The sequence below is a fragment of the Monodelphis domestica genome, chromosome 7 (genome assembly GCF_027887165.1).
Source record: "Monodelphis domestica isolate mMonDom1 chromosome 7, mMonDom1.pri, whole genome shotgun sequence".
Classification (NCBI taxonomy): domain Eukaryota; kingdom Metazoa; phylum Chordata; class Mammalia; order Didelphimorphia; family Didelphidae; genus Monodelphis; species Monodelphis domestica.
In genome coordinates, this window is record NC_077233.1 from 11154938 (window position 1) to 11172625 (window position 17688).

At 40.5% G+C, this 17688-nt stretch overlaps 1 protein-coding gene across 10 annotated transcripts in view; it reads right to left on the reverse strand.

The window, feature by feature from the left end:
• Window positions 1-17688, reverse strand: part of ERC2 (ELKS/RAB6-interacting/CAST family member 2) — a 1021362-nt gene that overhangs the window by 228667 nt on the left and 775007 nt on the right. For all 10 annotated transcript variants that reach the window (XM_056804190.1, XM_056804183.1, XM_056804182.1 and 7 more), the window contains one exon: window positions 2665-2799. In XM_056804190.1, the coding sequence (XP_056660168.1) occupies window positions 2665-2799 (135 nt within the window). The remainder of the gene's footprint in view (window positions 1-2664; window positions 2800-17688) is intronic.

The window sequence follows — 17688 nt, forward strand, 5'->3', positions numbered from 1 at the left end:
ATAAAGATCACAGAATTAAATCTGGATTGGGACTTAATGATCATTTTGTCCAATCCCTTAATTTTACAGAGAAAGAAATTAAGGCAAATAGAAGGAAAGAGCTTGTCGGTGGTCACCCAACAGATAAATGTCTGAGGCTAGATCTGAACCCAGGTCTTTCTGACTCTAGGTTCAGCACTCAGGTTGGTGGTATAATTCTCTCTAAGGCAAGTGATAGATTCCTCATGATCCCAGATTTATTTAGTAGGCACCCTGAGATCCCCAAAAGATAATGTCTTTGGAGATGGACTCCAACCTCAAATTTCTAAGCTGGCTAAAAACCTATTTATTGTATTATAGGACTTGGAGTTTATTGAGACCTTAGAGATCACCTAGTCTGGCCATTTTAGGGATGAATAATCTGGGGCCCAGAGGGAGATGACTTGTCCAAAAATCACACTGGTTGCAAACAGTAGAGTGAGGATTTGAACCCATGCCCACAACTGCCAAATCAGAAGCTCTTTCCACTATATTTTGCATGCTGGTCCAGATGTAGAAAAACAACATCGTATCTGCTTCCTTCCCAGAAAGGAGACAAGCTACAAGTGACAGGATAGAGCAGTTTGGGCTCCCATTTGGTCATGTTGACTCTCTTTTCTGGATTAGAGTCTCCCAGCCTCCAAAAGGTAAAGCTAATGATGTTGGACTGTCCTGGAATTCCTGCTTGATACAATGACTCCTGGTGTGTGATGTTTGCTTTCCCTACTTTAGCCTGGTCTCCAGTTGTCCTATGGTGAGGCAAAAGGAAGTAAGAGGAGGGGGCAGAGATCTGAAATATAGAAAAATCAGACCTTGAATGTGAGACACGTATCCATGTTCAGGAAAGAAGTCTTCAAAAAGAATGGAGGAAAATGGGCCCATGAAAACTCAGATGTAGAAAACAATGAATTATTTTTAAAAATCTCTCTCCCCTTCCTTATTAGATCTTAGCATAAAGTCAACTTAAAATTGAATTTGAAAATTTTACAACCATACGAAAATATTGAAGTATCATCTCTACCTCTGCATTAAGAATTTTAAACGTGCTTGAGCTTTTGGTGCGTTTATCCTTGGTAGAGGGGTATAGTGGGAGGAGTAGGAGAGCAATCTCCTAAGCATGATGGGATGGAGCCTCTTTAAATTTCAGTGATAGCTGAGTTTTTTTAAACTTTTTTAAAACTTTTAATTTTTAATTCAATTCAAGTCATCAAGTATTTATTAGATAACTACCGTATGTGAGGCAGCAGGCTAAATATTGGAAATGCAAAGAGCCTCCATTCTCCAGGAGTAAATATGCTTTAACTGAGTGCTCCAGGGATTAGTCACACTTAGTCAAGTTTCAGAAATAATGCATTGAGGAAAATGGAAGTACTTCTTGGCAATGGGATCATGGACATAGCAATAACCTTTGACTCCTGAAAGATGGTTGTTATTTAATTAGCAAGTCAAATGTCTGAGCTCTCTCCTCTGGACTATAGTTTGGATCATCTAGAAAATACTTGTTTTCCAACCATAAAAGAAAAAGCTATAATCAAACCATAAAATAATCATTCTTCAAGGGACAGGTATAGACCCGAGTTAACAAGAATGGGCATTAATACAAGACTAGATTTTCAAAAGTTCATATATATCTAAATATGGATATGTGTTGTCTACACAACTCAATTTTGAGGAATTTCAAGATTTTGTTGCTGGAAGCACCTTTGAAGTCAACTTCACTGGACTCTCCATTTTGCAAAGTAGGGAAATGGAGGCTTGGGAAAGTATAGACTTGTCCAAAGTCACAAAGCTAGTAAATAGAAGAGCTGGAATTTGAACCCAAGTCTCCTGAGTCCAAAGTCAATGGTATTCTTACTATGCTCTGGCTGTGTCCAATACACTGACATGAGACACCAAGAGGGAAATGAAATTGGCTAACAGCAGCCATGTCTCTCAGTTGGTTTGAACTTCTTTTGGTCTTGTGATAACATTCTGCTTTTAATGTAGCTAATTACAAAATAAAAACAAGAACATAAGCAAGCCCCATTCTGTGGGCAAATATGAAAGGCATTTAACATGATGGGAGGTTTTATTTTTGCTTTATCCTTAAAAGAAAGTTTTTATTGGTAGATATTGTATTTTACAATGTTACGTTTTGTTCCCTTTGCTTTGAAAATCAAGGTCACGGTGTCCAGGACGAATAAACAGGAATCTTGGACACCTTTGCTAAAAACCAAGCGTTATTCTTTTAAGGTTCTGTTGGTTTCTCCAAAATTAACTGTATTGCTGAGAAATTTTCTTGGACACTCTCAAAAAGGTACCTTTTCTGGAAACTCAATGAAATGGACACCCTAAAGGACCCTTCCCTTTTAGTTATCAAGTCAGTGGCATAGTCAGGATCAAAAATTGGGGAGGTGGCAAATTTGAAAAAGAGGAAGGGCGTGGGGGGGACATAATATAAACAATCAAAGACAAAAACCCAAAGAGGAAAGAGAAAGAAAAACATTTAGATTCTCTGAGTGATGGAAATAAATACCAAAGCTATTAGTTTCAGTTCAAAGAACATATCACTTTGTGCTGTTTATTATTTCTCAAGGATTATTTATCTTATCTTAAAATATCTAAAGGGTAAAAAGGGTGCTCAAGGTAAGGGATGATGTAACTGACCTGGTCTGGAGAGGGTCTGTGGTTGGAATGCTGGGACCTCCCAGGAGACCGGTGATGGTGATGGTGGTGATGATGATGGTAATGGTGATGGTCTTCATCATAATTGTCAGCCATCAACTTCATTCTGTTCTGGGTCTGTGTGGAACAGAAAGGGGGAAGAGTTCTATCAGCCGTGGGAAGACTACAGAAGTAGTCTTGGCAATAGCAAAAGTATCTATGGTATTCTTTTGGTTCTCCATTCACAAGTTAAGACTTTAAGTCAAATTGAAATCAAGGCAAGAAAATAGTCCTATGGATGTTTTGAAACACATTGGAAGAGAGCCCAATTCAGGGAACGCATTTGTATTTGTAAATTTCCTTTTCCTTGGAACATTCCATCCATTCACATGAGTCCTCTTGAATATTTTCATCTTATCAAGCAAACAAAGGATCCCCCTCCCCCCAAACCAGCAGTGTTCAAGCACCAAAGTCCACATTTCACAATCTACCACAAGCAAGAGAAGTGAGTCTCAGAACCTGAGATGCTAGAATGCTAGAATGAGGCACACAACGACACACAAACAGTATTCACTAATGAGACAAAGCGTAGAAATCCACAGGGAGGATGCTACCACACTTGGAAACAAATAGCCAATGGAGATGAAGTCAGAGCCATTCACTGGACCATCTTTCAGAGACAAATCAAGAAAGGTTCCTTCTTCCATGTTGACTACCGTTAGCTGTTGTGATCATGATGGTACCATGTCAGGGAGGTCTTTTTATTAAGGGAAAAGAGAATGAAGCAGATGGAGAAGAGTTTGTCATCATTGACCTAGATCCATTACTTCTATGTCAGAGCAGTTGTTATAGTGGGCAATTATCTAACATTTACCTTCCACTTTTATCCTGTGATCAGCTAAGAAATCGCATCTCATTTTATTACATTGGAAAGGAAATCAGCCACGGATGAATTTGCCTAGCTGGATCAAGCTACCCATTTATTTCAGAAGTGAGGAGTTGAGACCCACAAAGACTCCACGATGAAAAATGACTTATTGGTTGGTCCAGAGCCAGCATTTTGAGGGGGACACATTTGTCCCTGGAGTGAGCTCCCTGCCACGGTCACACGGGATTTTAAGGAAAGTCTGTGACTTCTCAATAACAACCATGAACTGAGGAGTAGCTATGGCAATGAGCCGTCATGGTTTCAAAGGAATTCAGGTCAGAAGCTTGTTCTTTTGAAACTCCCTTCCCCATCATTGATAGCAATAAAAACAACTATTACTCACATTTGTATAGCACATTGAGCTCTAATAGTAATAAGTTAATAACAATAATAACTAATGCTTATATAACATCTACTTTGTGCCAAGCACTATGTGAAAGACTTTACAAATATCTCACTTGATCCTTACAACATGCCCAGGAGGTGGGTGTTAGTATTTTCCCCATTTTACAATTAAGGAAACCGAGGCAAAGAGCAGTTAAGTGACTTGCCCAAGGGCACGCAGCTAGTAATTATCTGAAGTCAGATTTGACCTCAGGTCTTTCTGACTCCAGTCAATCCCCTGCTCTATCTACTGCATCAGCCTAGCTGCCTCTAAAAAGAAAGGGATGTCACAAATTTACATCTTACTCTATCAAAGTTCTTACTCTATGATACCGCCAGGTTCCTATTAGTGCGAATAATGGATCCTGGGTAGTGGGTGCATGCCTTTGAATTCAGAATCTTTGAAGTTATAATTAAGTAAAAATATGATAATTGGTTCCAGCCCAATGGAAACATGCAGTGCGAATTGAAATAATGTGAGCCCTTCACAGAATTCATTATGCTCACTAACCAGGGTCTCCCGATATCGCTTTTTTCCTCTTGATACTTACTGGGGGAAGCTGGGAAGGATTATTCTATTTCATTTTCAGAAAATCGCAGAATTTCAGAGTAAAGGGACCACAGACACTGCCTCTTAGAGGACTTCTTCCTGTGAGGCCCATACACTTGGATTGCCATAACTACTTAAATACGATAAGTTCTTTTGTAATCCTTTACATTTTGTCTTATGCATTGGACATCATTATTCTGAGAAAGGGGCCAATTGGCTTCTTTGGATTGTCAAAGGGTCTAAGAACGATTGCTCTCATCCAATTTGCATCTCTACAAAAATACCCTCAATAACACGCCAGTCAAGGGGTCACACAGAGTCTTACCTTGAAGACTCCCCAGGCTTAAAAAAAAAGCCAATTTCCCTCTCTATTCCCATAAAAAAAATACATTTTGGTGCTACTTTCATTGCCAAGGTTCTCTGATAAATGTTCAAATATATAAACCAACTCCAATGAACAGAAAATCTCATACCAAGAGCCTGATGTATAAATTTCTCTTATTCACTGTTTATTAACCCCCCGTGTTGGTACTTCCTACATCACAGTAGTAATCTTCTTCTTTTTTTATTTTTAAGCAACTTCTATTTTTTTTAAGCCCTTACCTTCCATCTTGGAATCAACACAGCGTAGAAGAGTAGTAAGGGCTGAGTGATGTGGATTAAGTCATTTGCCAAGGATCACACAGCTAAGAAGTTTGAACCTAGGACTTCTCATCTCTAGGCTTGGCTCTATCCACTGAGCCCCTCCAGCTGCCCCCTTAGTGACTTCTGAATTCTTATTCTGTGTATTGCAGTGAAATCCTTAGGATGCACATTTACGTAATGATTCGTAGCATTTACATAATAGACTTATTGAACAGGGATTGTTGGTTGGAGATGCTCCTCCATTTCAGGGGCCAGACAGTGATTGGTCTTTCGGCACCTCTGTCTTCCTTCCCTAGCAGTACTTCTAAGTCTTCTCCTATTTCTCTAAGTCGGTCATCTTCAGTATTGCTCAAATCGGGATGCTTTTGCACTTCCCTCTCACCTGACAATTGCTCTGGTAGGCTCAGTCTCTGCGTGGTGGAATGAAAGCTCCCTGAGAGCAGGAGGGATGCTAAGTCTGTCTCGGTACCCTAAAACCTAGCCCTGTGCCTGGCTCATAGTAGCCATTTCCTATAGAAGCTAAACTGAATTGCCTCTTCCCCCCCTACCCCCTACATTAGGCTATTCGAATTAGGAGCACTAAGGAATATTTTTGTACAAATAATTCATTTCTCCCTGCCAAAACTTTCTGAGGATATAGTCCCACAAGTGGTTCCGATGAATCATAGGGTGTGGATATTCACGTAACTGTTCGAGGATCATTCTATATAGCTTTCGAAAATAGTTGCCACCACCTGAACACGTCCATTTTACCACAGCTACACCAGCACTGCATTTTTCAGCATTCTATTTCCTTTGCCCCATTTGCTAGAAATAAGGCATGAACTTGGCACTTTCCTATTGGTCGAAGAGCTCCTCAAAAGCAGAGACTGTCTTTTAGCATCCCCAGTGCCTGGCTCACAATAGGTACTTAATAAATGTTTAATGATCTAATGACTAATTTTTAACTTGAAATTCTCTGATTATTGGAGATTATGGCCATTTTTCTCCATTGGAGAATGTTTTTTTTAATTTTCCTACATTAATGGAATCTAAAGATTTAGTATCAGATTTTTATAATTAGAAAATTTTAAAATATTTCCCCCTTTTCTCATGCTTTCCCCATTTTTCTATGCCAACAGAGACACACACCACCTAGCCTGACATTCTCTCCCCTTACACAAACACACACGCACACAATATTAAATACAGTTCCTAATTTTTACCATTACCGCTATTCATTTTTTAGTGGTGTTAGTCTACCCTGACTCCCTTTATGCTGTGTAAATGTGTTACTCTGGAATGACCACACTCACTTCTGTGCTATTTGTTCATGACTAGTACCATTTTATTTAATATTGTTTTCTTACATTATTGAGAAATACCATGGCAGAGTGGATAGAGAGTAACTCTTAGAGCCAGAAAGGCCTGAGTTCAAGTCTTGTCCCTCATACATCCCTACTGTGTGACCTTTGGCAGATCACTTGACTAATCACTGCTCTCTAGACAATTCTCTAAGATTATACAGTGAAGAGTAGATGCCAATTTGCATAGAGAGGGAATTTCCTCATTCAGGAGTTTCATGTCAATGGAATTCCATGGTCTGTTCCTAATCTTGTTCCTCTCCTTATTAAGTAGGTAGGAATATATCTGCGATGCTCTGTATTTCTTCATTCACTCAACTACCTCAACCCAACTAGAAACCCATTTGGGCTCGTTGATTGCTACTCAAGGGAAACTTGCTACCCACTTGTTTTCACCCGAAGGGGACCATGAGAACCTCATTCATGGGCTCCAGGTTGTTGTTGCCTTGATATCCACCTCTGATAATTCAAATGGTAAGGCAGACAATTATTCCATCCATGTCTGCTATTCTGAGATGCCTTACCTACTCTGCTACCCTACCTTTTGAGATAACCGAGACTCAACTGTTTGCTAAACCCATGGAGGAATAATGATGAACAACGATAAAATAATATCCATCATGTTTATAGTGCTTTAAGGTTGGTGAAGCACTTTAAATATATTATCTCTGTTGACTTTCACAACATCTCTGTGAGGTAGATGCTATTATTATCCTCATTTTGGAGATGAGGAAACTGAACCAGAAAGAAGCTAAGTGCAGAGCTATTAAGTGCCTGAGACTGGACTTGAACTCAGGACTTTCTGACTCTAAATCAAGCTTTCTATATCTATTTAGGGATTTAAGAAAAATGTACTCAATATTCAACATTCTTGAAATTCATACATGATTTAACGATGAAGGGCTTGGACAGGTCTGGATTCCTTTCACTGTCCATGTCAAAGACCAGAGGAGAGCCTGCCATTTCCTACAGGAACCCATGGACAAGCCCCCAAGAATTAGATTGTTTGCCTTCAGATATTATATAATCCATCTGGTCAGATCACCTTGGGATGCCACCCAACTTCCATTGATTTTCAATATGGTTCCATGACATTAATCTTAATAATCCTCAGAACTTTTCTGATGTAATTTCCTGAAATATAGAGATACTTTCCTAATTTTTATTTGAAAAAAGAATGCATTGATTTTTTGAAAAAAGAGCTAATATTTATATGGGATTTGAAAGATTTCAAAGTGTTTTACCTCTATTGTCTCATTTAATATTCACAGTGAGCCTGAGAGATAGGTGCTAATAGTATTCCCACTGTACAGGTGAGGAAATAGGGCTTTGCCTTCTATCATGACTCCTTGGAGAGATAAAAGCCTCAAATTCCATTGAGTTTCCTTCTTTAGTTTTTGCTTTTCCCATGCTTATTCTGACATTTTTCCCATTTTGGCATCAAGTAATATTTTCTTTGAGTACCTCAACACCATTATTTTTCATTATATTTTATATATTATATTTTTCTCTTGTTTCTGTTTTGGGGATGAGACCTCTTTTTTTTACAAATGTTGGGGTGCAGATTAGGCCCAAGATTTCTTTGACACAAGAAAAACTCCCAGATGAGAAAACTCTCTTTACTGATGCAGGCTGGCACCTTTTCTGTAACTTAGTGTCTTAGTGTGTTGCTCAAGACCCTGAGAAGCTTCAAGAGTCACAGGCAGGCTCTTTCTGGGGTTCATCTTGAACCTGTTTTTTTTCTAAAATCATGGCTATCCCTCTATTCTCTAGGCCACACCTCCTGTCTAATGCTGAGCTTCATTTTTGGCTAATGTTTTTCCTCCTTAGAAGTTGACTGTTATTATTATCATTATCATCATTATTATTTGCAATTATTATTTAATAATTATTATTCATCTCCATTCCTCCTCTTCATACCACATATTCCCTCCTACGATGACCCAAAAACATCTTTCCTTGGGAAGCCCAAGTCACCACTAGACCTCACACACAGCAAGGACTGTCTGACACTGTTGGCTCCTTCTTATTGTCTGGTCCCTTGAAGACATTCCATTGGAAGGTGGAGACTCAGGCCAGCCATGTCTGAATTCCACTGGAGGCTGTCTGTCTGTCTAGCTCCACTTGGTCTTCCATAGCCCTGCATGAGTTACGCTCCTCTCACTTTCCCTCCTCTGCTTCCATCTTCTTCTAAAGCATGGTTCTCCCTCCTTGGAATGGAAGCTCCCTGAGGGCAGAGATTCTTTCTTTCTGTCTATAGTTGGAACTCCAGAGCTTAACCCTGTGCCATCTCGTAGCCTGTGCTTGGTAAATGTTGGCTGTTGACGTGACATTGAATTGGATGTGTGTTATAAAATTCTTCATAATAATCATACATTTTTTTCTTTCTGAATGTCTTCTCTTTGACTTTAGTTAATTCAAAAACTTAGTTCAGAATGCTGGAGGATTCTCCCCTCTTTTTCATTTCCTGAACTCATTTTCCTGTGTTGAGTGATCATTTTTCCTTGTGGTTCTAGGACCTGCTCTCTCCTTTTTCCTCATCTTTCTTCTGGTCATCTATGTGGCACAGCAGATCAGGCTTGAAGTCAGGAAGACCTGAGTTCACATCCATCCCTGGATGCTCGTGAACCAGGGAAAGTCTTCACTCTTGGGTGCCTCATTTTCTTCCTCTATAAAAAAGAGCCTGATCATAGCACCTATCTTTCAAGGTTATTGTGAAGATTAGAAGAAACAATACTTCTGTTTAGCAAAGGGACTGGCACATAGGAGGTGCTAGGGAAACCCAAGCAACTGTTTTTGTCTTGTTACCATGTGGAAACACAACTATCCCTATTCTTTTGGGAGGCTATTGAGGAACTGGGTTCTCATCCAATGAATATCTTTTTTTCCCTTTCTTTAACAATATTTTATTACATGTAAAACCAATCAATTGTTTAACATTCATTTTTTAAAAGTCTGAGTTCCAAATTCTCTCTTTTCTTCTGACTCTCTCTCTCTCGTACCATGAATTGCTGGAAGTCTTCACTCTTGGAGAGCTCTAATCTTTGAGAAGTTTCTCCTTATATGTAGCAGACTAAGTGGGTCAGTAAACATTGATTCAGTTCCTACAATGTGTCAAGCACCAGGAACCAAGCTACAGGAACAAAGAAAGGCAAAGGAGAGTGCCTGCCCTCAAAGTGGGCAAAAGATTCAAGAAAAGTAATGGTCCAACTCGGATCCATTGCCACTTTGGGACAACTGAAGCACAGAAGCAGAAGTACCACCCTAGAGCAAAGTGAGAGAGCATTCAATTCATTGGATCTCACTGATCCCAACCACATGTGGGCACATATACTTGATTTTTCCTTCTCATTTATGTTGTCTCCCAGAATTCATCCAATCAAAAGGGGGCAGCTGGGTGACTCAGTGGATAGAGAGCCAGGCCTAGAGGTTGGAGGTTCTAGGTTCAAATCTGGGCTCAGACATTTCCTAGCTGGATGACTCTGGGCAAGTCACTTGAACTCCATTGCCTAGCCCTTACCACTCTTCTGCCTTGGATCCAATACACAGTATTAATTCAAAGACAGAAGGTGAGGGTTTAAAAAAAATAAGAAAGAATTCATCTAGTGAGGCAGGTGGAAATATTCCTAACCATTTTTATTCCTTACATCCTGCCAAATTTTCAAAACACCTTCCTTTCCAGCCTTATCCACCCAGAGGTCCCACTATTTACTCATTCGATGCTTTAAAACATGTACAATATTTGAGAGGTCCCAGGGTGGATGTTAAAAAAAATGATAAAATTGCCTTGTGAATATTAAAGCAATAAAAACAGAGAAAACATTAAAAATGAAATAAAAAGATTTTTGGCAGTTGATGGTATTTCCATCCACCCCTTGTCCACTTGAAGTGTCAGAAGACCCAGTGGACGAGTTATTTTCTGCTGAGAAAGTGCAGGCCTATTGGAGCTGTCTGTGGCAGACAAAGGACAAATCTCCTTCCCCCTTTTCTGACCTAACCTTGAACGTGGCTTTCTGAAATTCATTTTTCACACCTACGCGTCCAGCACTGTCAGGAGCCTGTGTTTTTGAATGGTGAAGAAATCAGCCTGTAATTGGTCCTTTTAGCAACAGATGCACATCCAGAGGAGTGTGCGAAGAAGAATGAGATCTACTTTGGCCGTGAGACGAAAGAACTCTCCAAAGGATGAACGATGGAGAACAAATGAACAAATAATAACGCTGTTATTGTAAACATCACAATGCTGTGATCCTTTGGGGAAGCTCCCGATGGTTTATGAGATTATTGTTTTTCCTCAGGAACAGCCTAAAGTTCCTACCTTTGAACTCTATTCCATAAAAGAATGCACCAGTTAAACAAGATGCTCTGAGCCATCCTGAAGTGTCTCCCATAATGAGGTGTGAGAGATTAGACGTGTCATGGGCTAAGGACTGTAAATGAATGATGTCATCTTCCCAATTTGGTGCTGAAATATAAATAAACCACTTCTTCCCTGTGAATAAGCAATCCGGGTGAAATGGAGACGGGCTGATTGTTACTAAAGGGGGCTCCTTTGATTAGTCTGTGCTGGACTTGGAGAGTGTGAAACCGAGATGAAAAATGACAGTTTTAGCTGCTGGGCGCAACCCTTTTAATTCATCTTGCCTTTCCAGGGCTCCTAAAATGGTGACAGCCACATCCTGATGGGAAAGAAGGGCATTCTTTCTCCCATGGATAAATAGCTTTGGTTAGTCACTCTCTTCGAATCAATTTCGAAAAGTTTTCCGTTGAGCATCCTCTGCCAACTTTTTACAAGATGAATTATTATCGATGTCTTTTGTTTTGACATCACCTATATTTCCCTTTGTATCAGCACACCCTCCTTTCCTCAGAGAACTGGCTCTTCTAATAACAAAAGGGAAAAAAGGGAGGGAGGGAGAGTTCAGCAAAATTAAACATCATCCTGAACTAAATCTGACGTTATATGCACCGCATCCTCCTTTCTCTTCAAAAGGTGGGGAGAGATATCGATTTGGGGGCCAAACGTTGGCCTGATCATTCCGCAGAATAAGTTTCTATGGCTTTGTTGCTATACTTTCTGTCGCTATTGTTGTCATTATTTTGTATGTCGTTCCCCATGGTTCTGCTCACTTCATCTGGTAAGTCTTCCCATGCTTCTCCGTAGTCAGCCTATCCATCATTTCTTACAGAAGAGTCAGCTTTCATGACGAGGTGGTCATTCCCAGGTTGATGGTTCTTTGCTGTTATGAAAAGTGCTTCTATAAAATCATCGGGGCACTCGGATCTCTGTGCTTAAAAAGCTAGTCCTGTTACATACCCCCTAAGTCGTGTTGGTGCCACAATGTGCTGAGAATGGAGACTGTCCTCGTCTGAGAAAGAGTCATTTCTCCAAACTTCAATATGTAAAGGAACCACCAAAAATTGTTTCTTAGGCATCAAAATTCTGGATCCAACAGCCCCGCAGAACTTACTGGCTGTGTGAGTCCAGGTACCCTCATCATCGCATAGTCCAGGGGTACCCTGAGTCTGTTGGCCATTCAGAGTAAAGCTTCAAAGACTCTTAGAGACATCTGAAGGGTCTCCAGGGACAAGTCCAACTTGGAGCTGATAAAGAATTCTCTGCTATGTTATACTCAACAGGTAACCAGTGAGAGGACAGCTACTCCCAAGGGGCTGTTGTCGAGAAGCTTTGTGTTGTCCATTTGTTGTTGTTTCCTGACACCAAGCTCTAATCAGGAAGCTAGGTGGCACAATGAATAGGGTGTTGTTGACTGACACATCCAAAAGATCTGAGTTTGAATCGTGCCTTAGACACTTACTAGTGAGATGAATACGGGCAAGTTATTCATCTGTAAAATGGGGATAACAATAACATTGAAAGCCATTTTATATATACAAACACACACACACACACACACACACACACACACACACACACACACACACACACACTCCTGGTTCTATTCTCTTGAAATGGGCAGAGGAAGTCTAATTCCTCTTCCAGCTGATAGAAATTAAAAAATATAGCCACCACTCTTCTCCAGGGTAAACTACGTTGGCTTCTCAACTATTCTGAGTGAGATGTATTAGGAGAGAGACAGACAGACAGAGACAGACAGAGACAAAGAGACAGAGAAACAGAGAGAAAGATACAGAAACAGACAGACGGGGGTGTAGATAGAATATTTATTAAATGCTTACTATATACCAGGCACTGAGGTAAATGCTAGAGATGATATTATAAGCAAGCAAGTTAGTCTTTACCCACAAGAAGCTTACATTCTAATGGGAAAAGAGAACTTACAAAGAGCATATAGAGGGTCTGGAAAGAGGCTAGGCAAGAATAAGGTGTGCCATGGGTTGGAACCTTCTTAAATTAATGGTCCTAGGAAGGGAATCACCCATCAGGAGAGCCAGGACTCAAGGTTGAGTTTCCTTCAGGTTGACAATGCAGCAAGCCAGGAATAACCTGGAGGGTCCAAGAGAGGTACTTGTAGTTGTCAGCCTTACTTCATCCATAGACTGGCTGCAGTTTGTCAAGGTTCATCCTAGATGTGATGGTCAAAAATGATACAATAGTTCAGGTGGGCTCTGATCAGAGCAGAGGGTGCCACGACTATCATTTCTCTCTTTGTAGACACCAAGCCTAAATGAATGCTGTTCCAGTTGAGTAGGAAAAGGATGTGTTCCATTGTCAAGGGTGTGTAGATTAATTTAGAAGTTGTTCTGAAGCCCAGTTGGTTTCTCTTTTCCCCGACTTGAGATATATTCCTTTGCTTTATACCTGTTGCTTCATTGCATCATGTCTGGTAGAGCCAATCACTTTTCCATGGAAACCCTTCCTTTTATCAATTTCCCACTAACTTATTCTACTCAGTTGGAAATGTTTGGATTGACTGTGAATATTCTGAAAAGACAGATGGGCAAAATTGGTCAGGCCTGGGAATCAGGACTATCTTCTATGACTTAAACTTCCATTCTCTTAAAGGATTTCATGATGATAAGAGATGATTTTTAAACCATCTTTAAGTTTTATAAATCACTTTAAATTTCTCATTTTATTTATCCTCACAAGAATGGTAAGCAATTATTATCAATATCACTGTATACACGAAAAAACTGAGTAACAACGAGGTTAATCATTATTTTATGGTTAAAATAAATGTAGCTACAATTGAAACCAAGTCTTTCCTGACTACAAGTTGTAGGATCATAGTTTTAAAGTTGGAAGAGACCTCAGATGATCTCTGTCCTGCCCCACCCCCCATTTTCTAGATGAGGAAACAGGCCTAGGGAAGTTGTGTCTTTCTGCTTTTATAGAGGTAATAAGCATCATTTCATCCCTCTGGGATGGCTTCAGAGGTCTTCACTTTAAAGATGGAAAACATGAGCCTCAAAAGAGATCATGAGATTAGAGATCTAGAGATGCAAGGTCATCAAGTCATCCTCCTCATTCTGCAGATTAGTAAACTGAGGTCTGGTAAATGACTTTCCAATGGTCACAGTGGTAGTTTAAGAACTGGGATTTGACAAAACACCTCTGAGGTACCGCCTCACACCCAGCAGATTAGCTAACATGACAGCAAAGGAAAGTTGTGAATGCTGGAGGGGATTTGGCAAAGTAGGGACATTAATTCATTGCTGGTGGAGTTGTGAATGGATTCAACCAATTTGGAAGGCAATTTGGAACTATGCCCAAAGGGCGTTAAAAGTCGGTCTGCCCTTTGATCCAAAGGGATAATAAGGAAAAATATTTGTACAAAAATATTTATAGCTACACTTTTTGTGGTGGCAAAAAATTGGAAAATGAGGAGATGTCCATCGATTGGGAAATGGCTGAACAAATTGTGGTATCTTATGGGGATGGAAGATTGTTGTGCTGAAAGAAATTATGAATTGGAGTAATTTCATGTGAACTGGAACAACCTCCAGGAAGTGACGCAGAGTGAGAGGAGCAGAACCAGGATAACATTGTACACAGAGACTAATACACTGTGGTACAATCTAACGTAATGGACTTTGCTACTAGCAGTAATGCAATAATCCAGGACAATTCTGAGGGACTTGTGAGAAAGAACACTATCCACATCCAGAGGAAGAACTGTGGGAGCAGAAACACAGAAGAAAAACAACTGCTTGATTACATGGATCAATGGGGATATGTTTGGGGATGTAGACTCTAAGTGATCATCCTAGTGCAAATGTCAATAATATGGAAATTGGTCTTGATCACATGTAAAACCCAGTGGAATTATGTGTTGGCTATGGGGGGCGGGAGAGAAAGAACATGAATCATGGAACCATGGAAAAATTCTAAATTTACTAATTAAATTAAAATTTTCAATTAAAAAAAAAGAATTGGGATTTGAACTCCATCCTCTTACTCCAAGTCTAGCACTGAACCTTAATGCTGTCAATGAACTCCAGTTCATCCCAAATTCAATGGTTAGCTTCCAGAAATACTGACATTCGTTTAATTTTAGTATGCAATCATGTAAATAATAGTCTCTAAAAAATTTTAAAATGACTAACCCAGGGGTCAATGACAAAAATCACAGTGGGAAGTAGGGAGCAGGAAGATTTCAATATGACACAGACAAGCAACAATGAAGGAATATCAGAATAAAGCAAATCCTCAAAGAACAAACTATTGAAAAAATGTCAATTTTTCCTGTGGTGATAGCCAGGGACAAGAAGTCAGTGGGATCCCCTGATTTCCTCACAATTTTAGAAGAAAGAGAGAATGGTCCTAAAGCACCTTGGGTAGAACCTCTGAGATAAATGTATGGGAGAACATGAACAAGAATCATATAGGAGGGCACGCAGTTACTAAGTATTGATTTATACACAGAATGCTTGGATACAAAGAAAGGCATAAAATAGTCCCGGTCCTCCAGGAACTCACAATCTAATGGGGGATTGAAGCACATGAAAAGAAGTTGAAAAGGAGGGGCGATGAAGTCCTACACCCAGGTGGGAAATGATGAAGTGTATGCCCTGGGTGCCCCCCTTAAAAAGAGGATCTGGGAGGACACCTCAGCTATCTATCCTCCACTTTCTCCACCCAGGACAGGGAATACCGAGGAAGTGTGAGTTTCAGAGTGGATTTGAGTTTCTGGGAAGATGAATTTCTGGAGACTGTGGTGAAGTCCAGATAAAAAGCCAAGTGGGAAGTGAACACGAGTGAATGAGTCCTACGGGATGGACAGGCTGGGATGGGCTATTACTTGTACCACTAGAGGGAGGGAATGTCTTCATTGATGAGATCACAAGTGTTTTGTAATGCTGGCCTATTATGTAGCCATTGGCTCTATCTTAAAGGGAAGGGATATCTCTAATTTTTTGTCTGATTTTGAATAAGCCTGATGTGGCTCAAAGCTCACTCAAAATGGTACTCTTTCCCCATGACTCCTGGTCGCTCCCTATTTTTCAGCCCAAATGGGCAAACAACAGTCCCCTGAACATGACCCTTTCTCTGTTGCCTTTGAACAAGTTGTGCCCCAAAGCTGGGATGCTCTGTTTCTTTTCTCATCTCTATCTCTTAGAATTCATTAGAATTTTGCCTTTTTCTGCTTAGTTCTCACAGCAAATTTGTGGTGTTGGTTTATCATACTTCCCATGTTAGAGATGAGGAAATGAAGTCTCAGATAGGTATTGTCCCATCCAGATAGGATCTGATGCAGGATTTGAACCTAAGTCTTCTTTACTCCAAATCAAGTTCTCTTGCCAGTAGGCTGTTGCCTTTCTGAATCACATCCTTGGCCACTGGTGATTAGATCAATCTCTGATTCAAGACCTCTAGCCTCCCTCTCTCCCTCCCTCCCTCCCAAGGCAGTCTCTTTCCCTTTTGGACAGTTCTAATTGTTATGAAATTCTTCCTTAGATTGAGCTGAAGTCTTCCTCTGTAACTTCTACCCCACCAGCCCTAATTCTGTTCTCCAGAGCCAAACAAAATATACCTAATCCCTTTTCCACATAACAGTTCTTCAAATATTTGAGGTCAGCTATCGTCTTTCCCACTGTCTCTCAAGACTTCTTTTCTCTAGCCTAAATATCTCCAGTTCCTTGAACCTTTCTTCATATGGGGCTCATTTTGAAGCCTTCCACCATGAGAGTCACCCTCATCTGTACACACTGCGGCTTGTCCAATGCCTTTCCTACTCAATTGGTAAGCCAAGAACCGAAGGACTCCAGCGATGACCTAACTAGGGCAGACCACACAGGGACTACCCTTTCCTTCAGCATCACTAACATAGCCTGAGAGGAAACGCTGCGCAGAGGAGGGGTAAAGGGCTGCCCGTGAATCCAGGGAGATCGGGCTTCAGACACATACTGGTGTAAGCGGGGAAGATTTCTAAACCTCTCGATGTCTCCGAATAACTTTCGAAGGCTAAAGTTTACAAAGCAGGTGCTTATTGGTGCAAGCAATGGCCTCAACACAGCTCTTTACCACATGACGTCCCGGGTCTAGTCCGAAGCCAATTGGGTAAGAGCTGAGAAAAGAAGGTAATTACTGCTAATGATGATGGAACTCTGCTAAGGTCTAGGTCTTTTGTCCTACAAACTGTCATGGAGCCATGTATCTCCAGTCCTGCTGGGGCCTCGGTCAGCTCCCCAAATCAAGAACGGCGAGCTCAAACCGATCCGTTTATGAGTAACAGCTGGGGAAAGGTGTCAGCCATCCCTTCTCTTTCGATATTTCTGAAGGGCTTATCCAAGGGGCTCTTGAAATGAAAGGAAAATCTTTGATTGGCCCATAATATACTCAATAGCTTAATGGCAATATGTAGCCATAAAACTATAATATTCCAACTGCCTTTAGAAAGATTTTAGCAAGGTGGCAATAAGGAACGAGGCTTTGATCAGTCATCTGGATCAAGTTAACAATGGAACCTTCATGAATGTGGTTTAAATAAGGGGAAAAATAAGATTTGTTGCTAAGGGTTATAGAGATAATGCCGTACAATTGTAATTACACTTTCTCCTATCAGATTTTCTCCTCCATTTCTTCCCTGACAGTGAAATCAGAACTCTTTCTGAGCACTTCTACTGACATTGTTTGCCTCCAAGCAGAGGATAGGTGAAATGGTCTGTGTCTCTAGGCAAAGGATGGGAAACACAGATAATGGCTGGCAAGTGAAGACTGGTGGAGTGTCTCCAGGGGTGTGCTGGTAAGT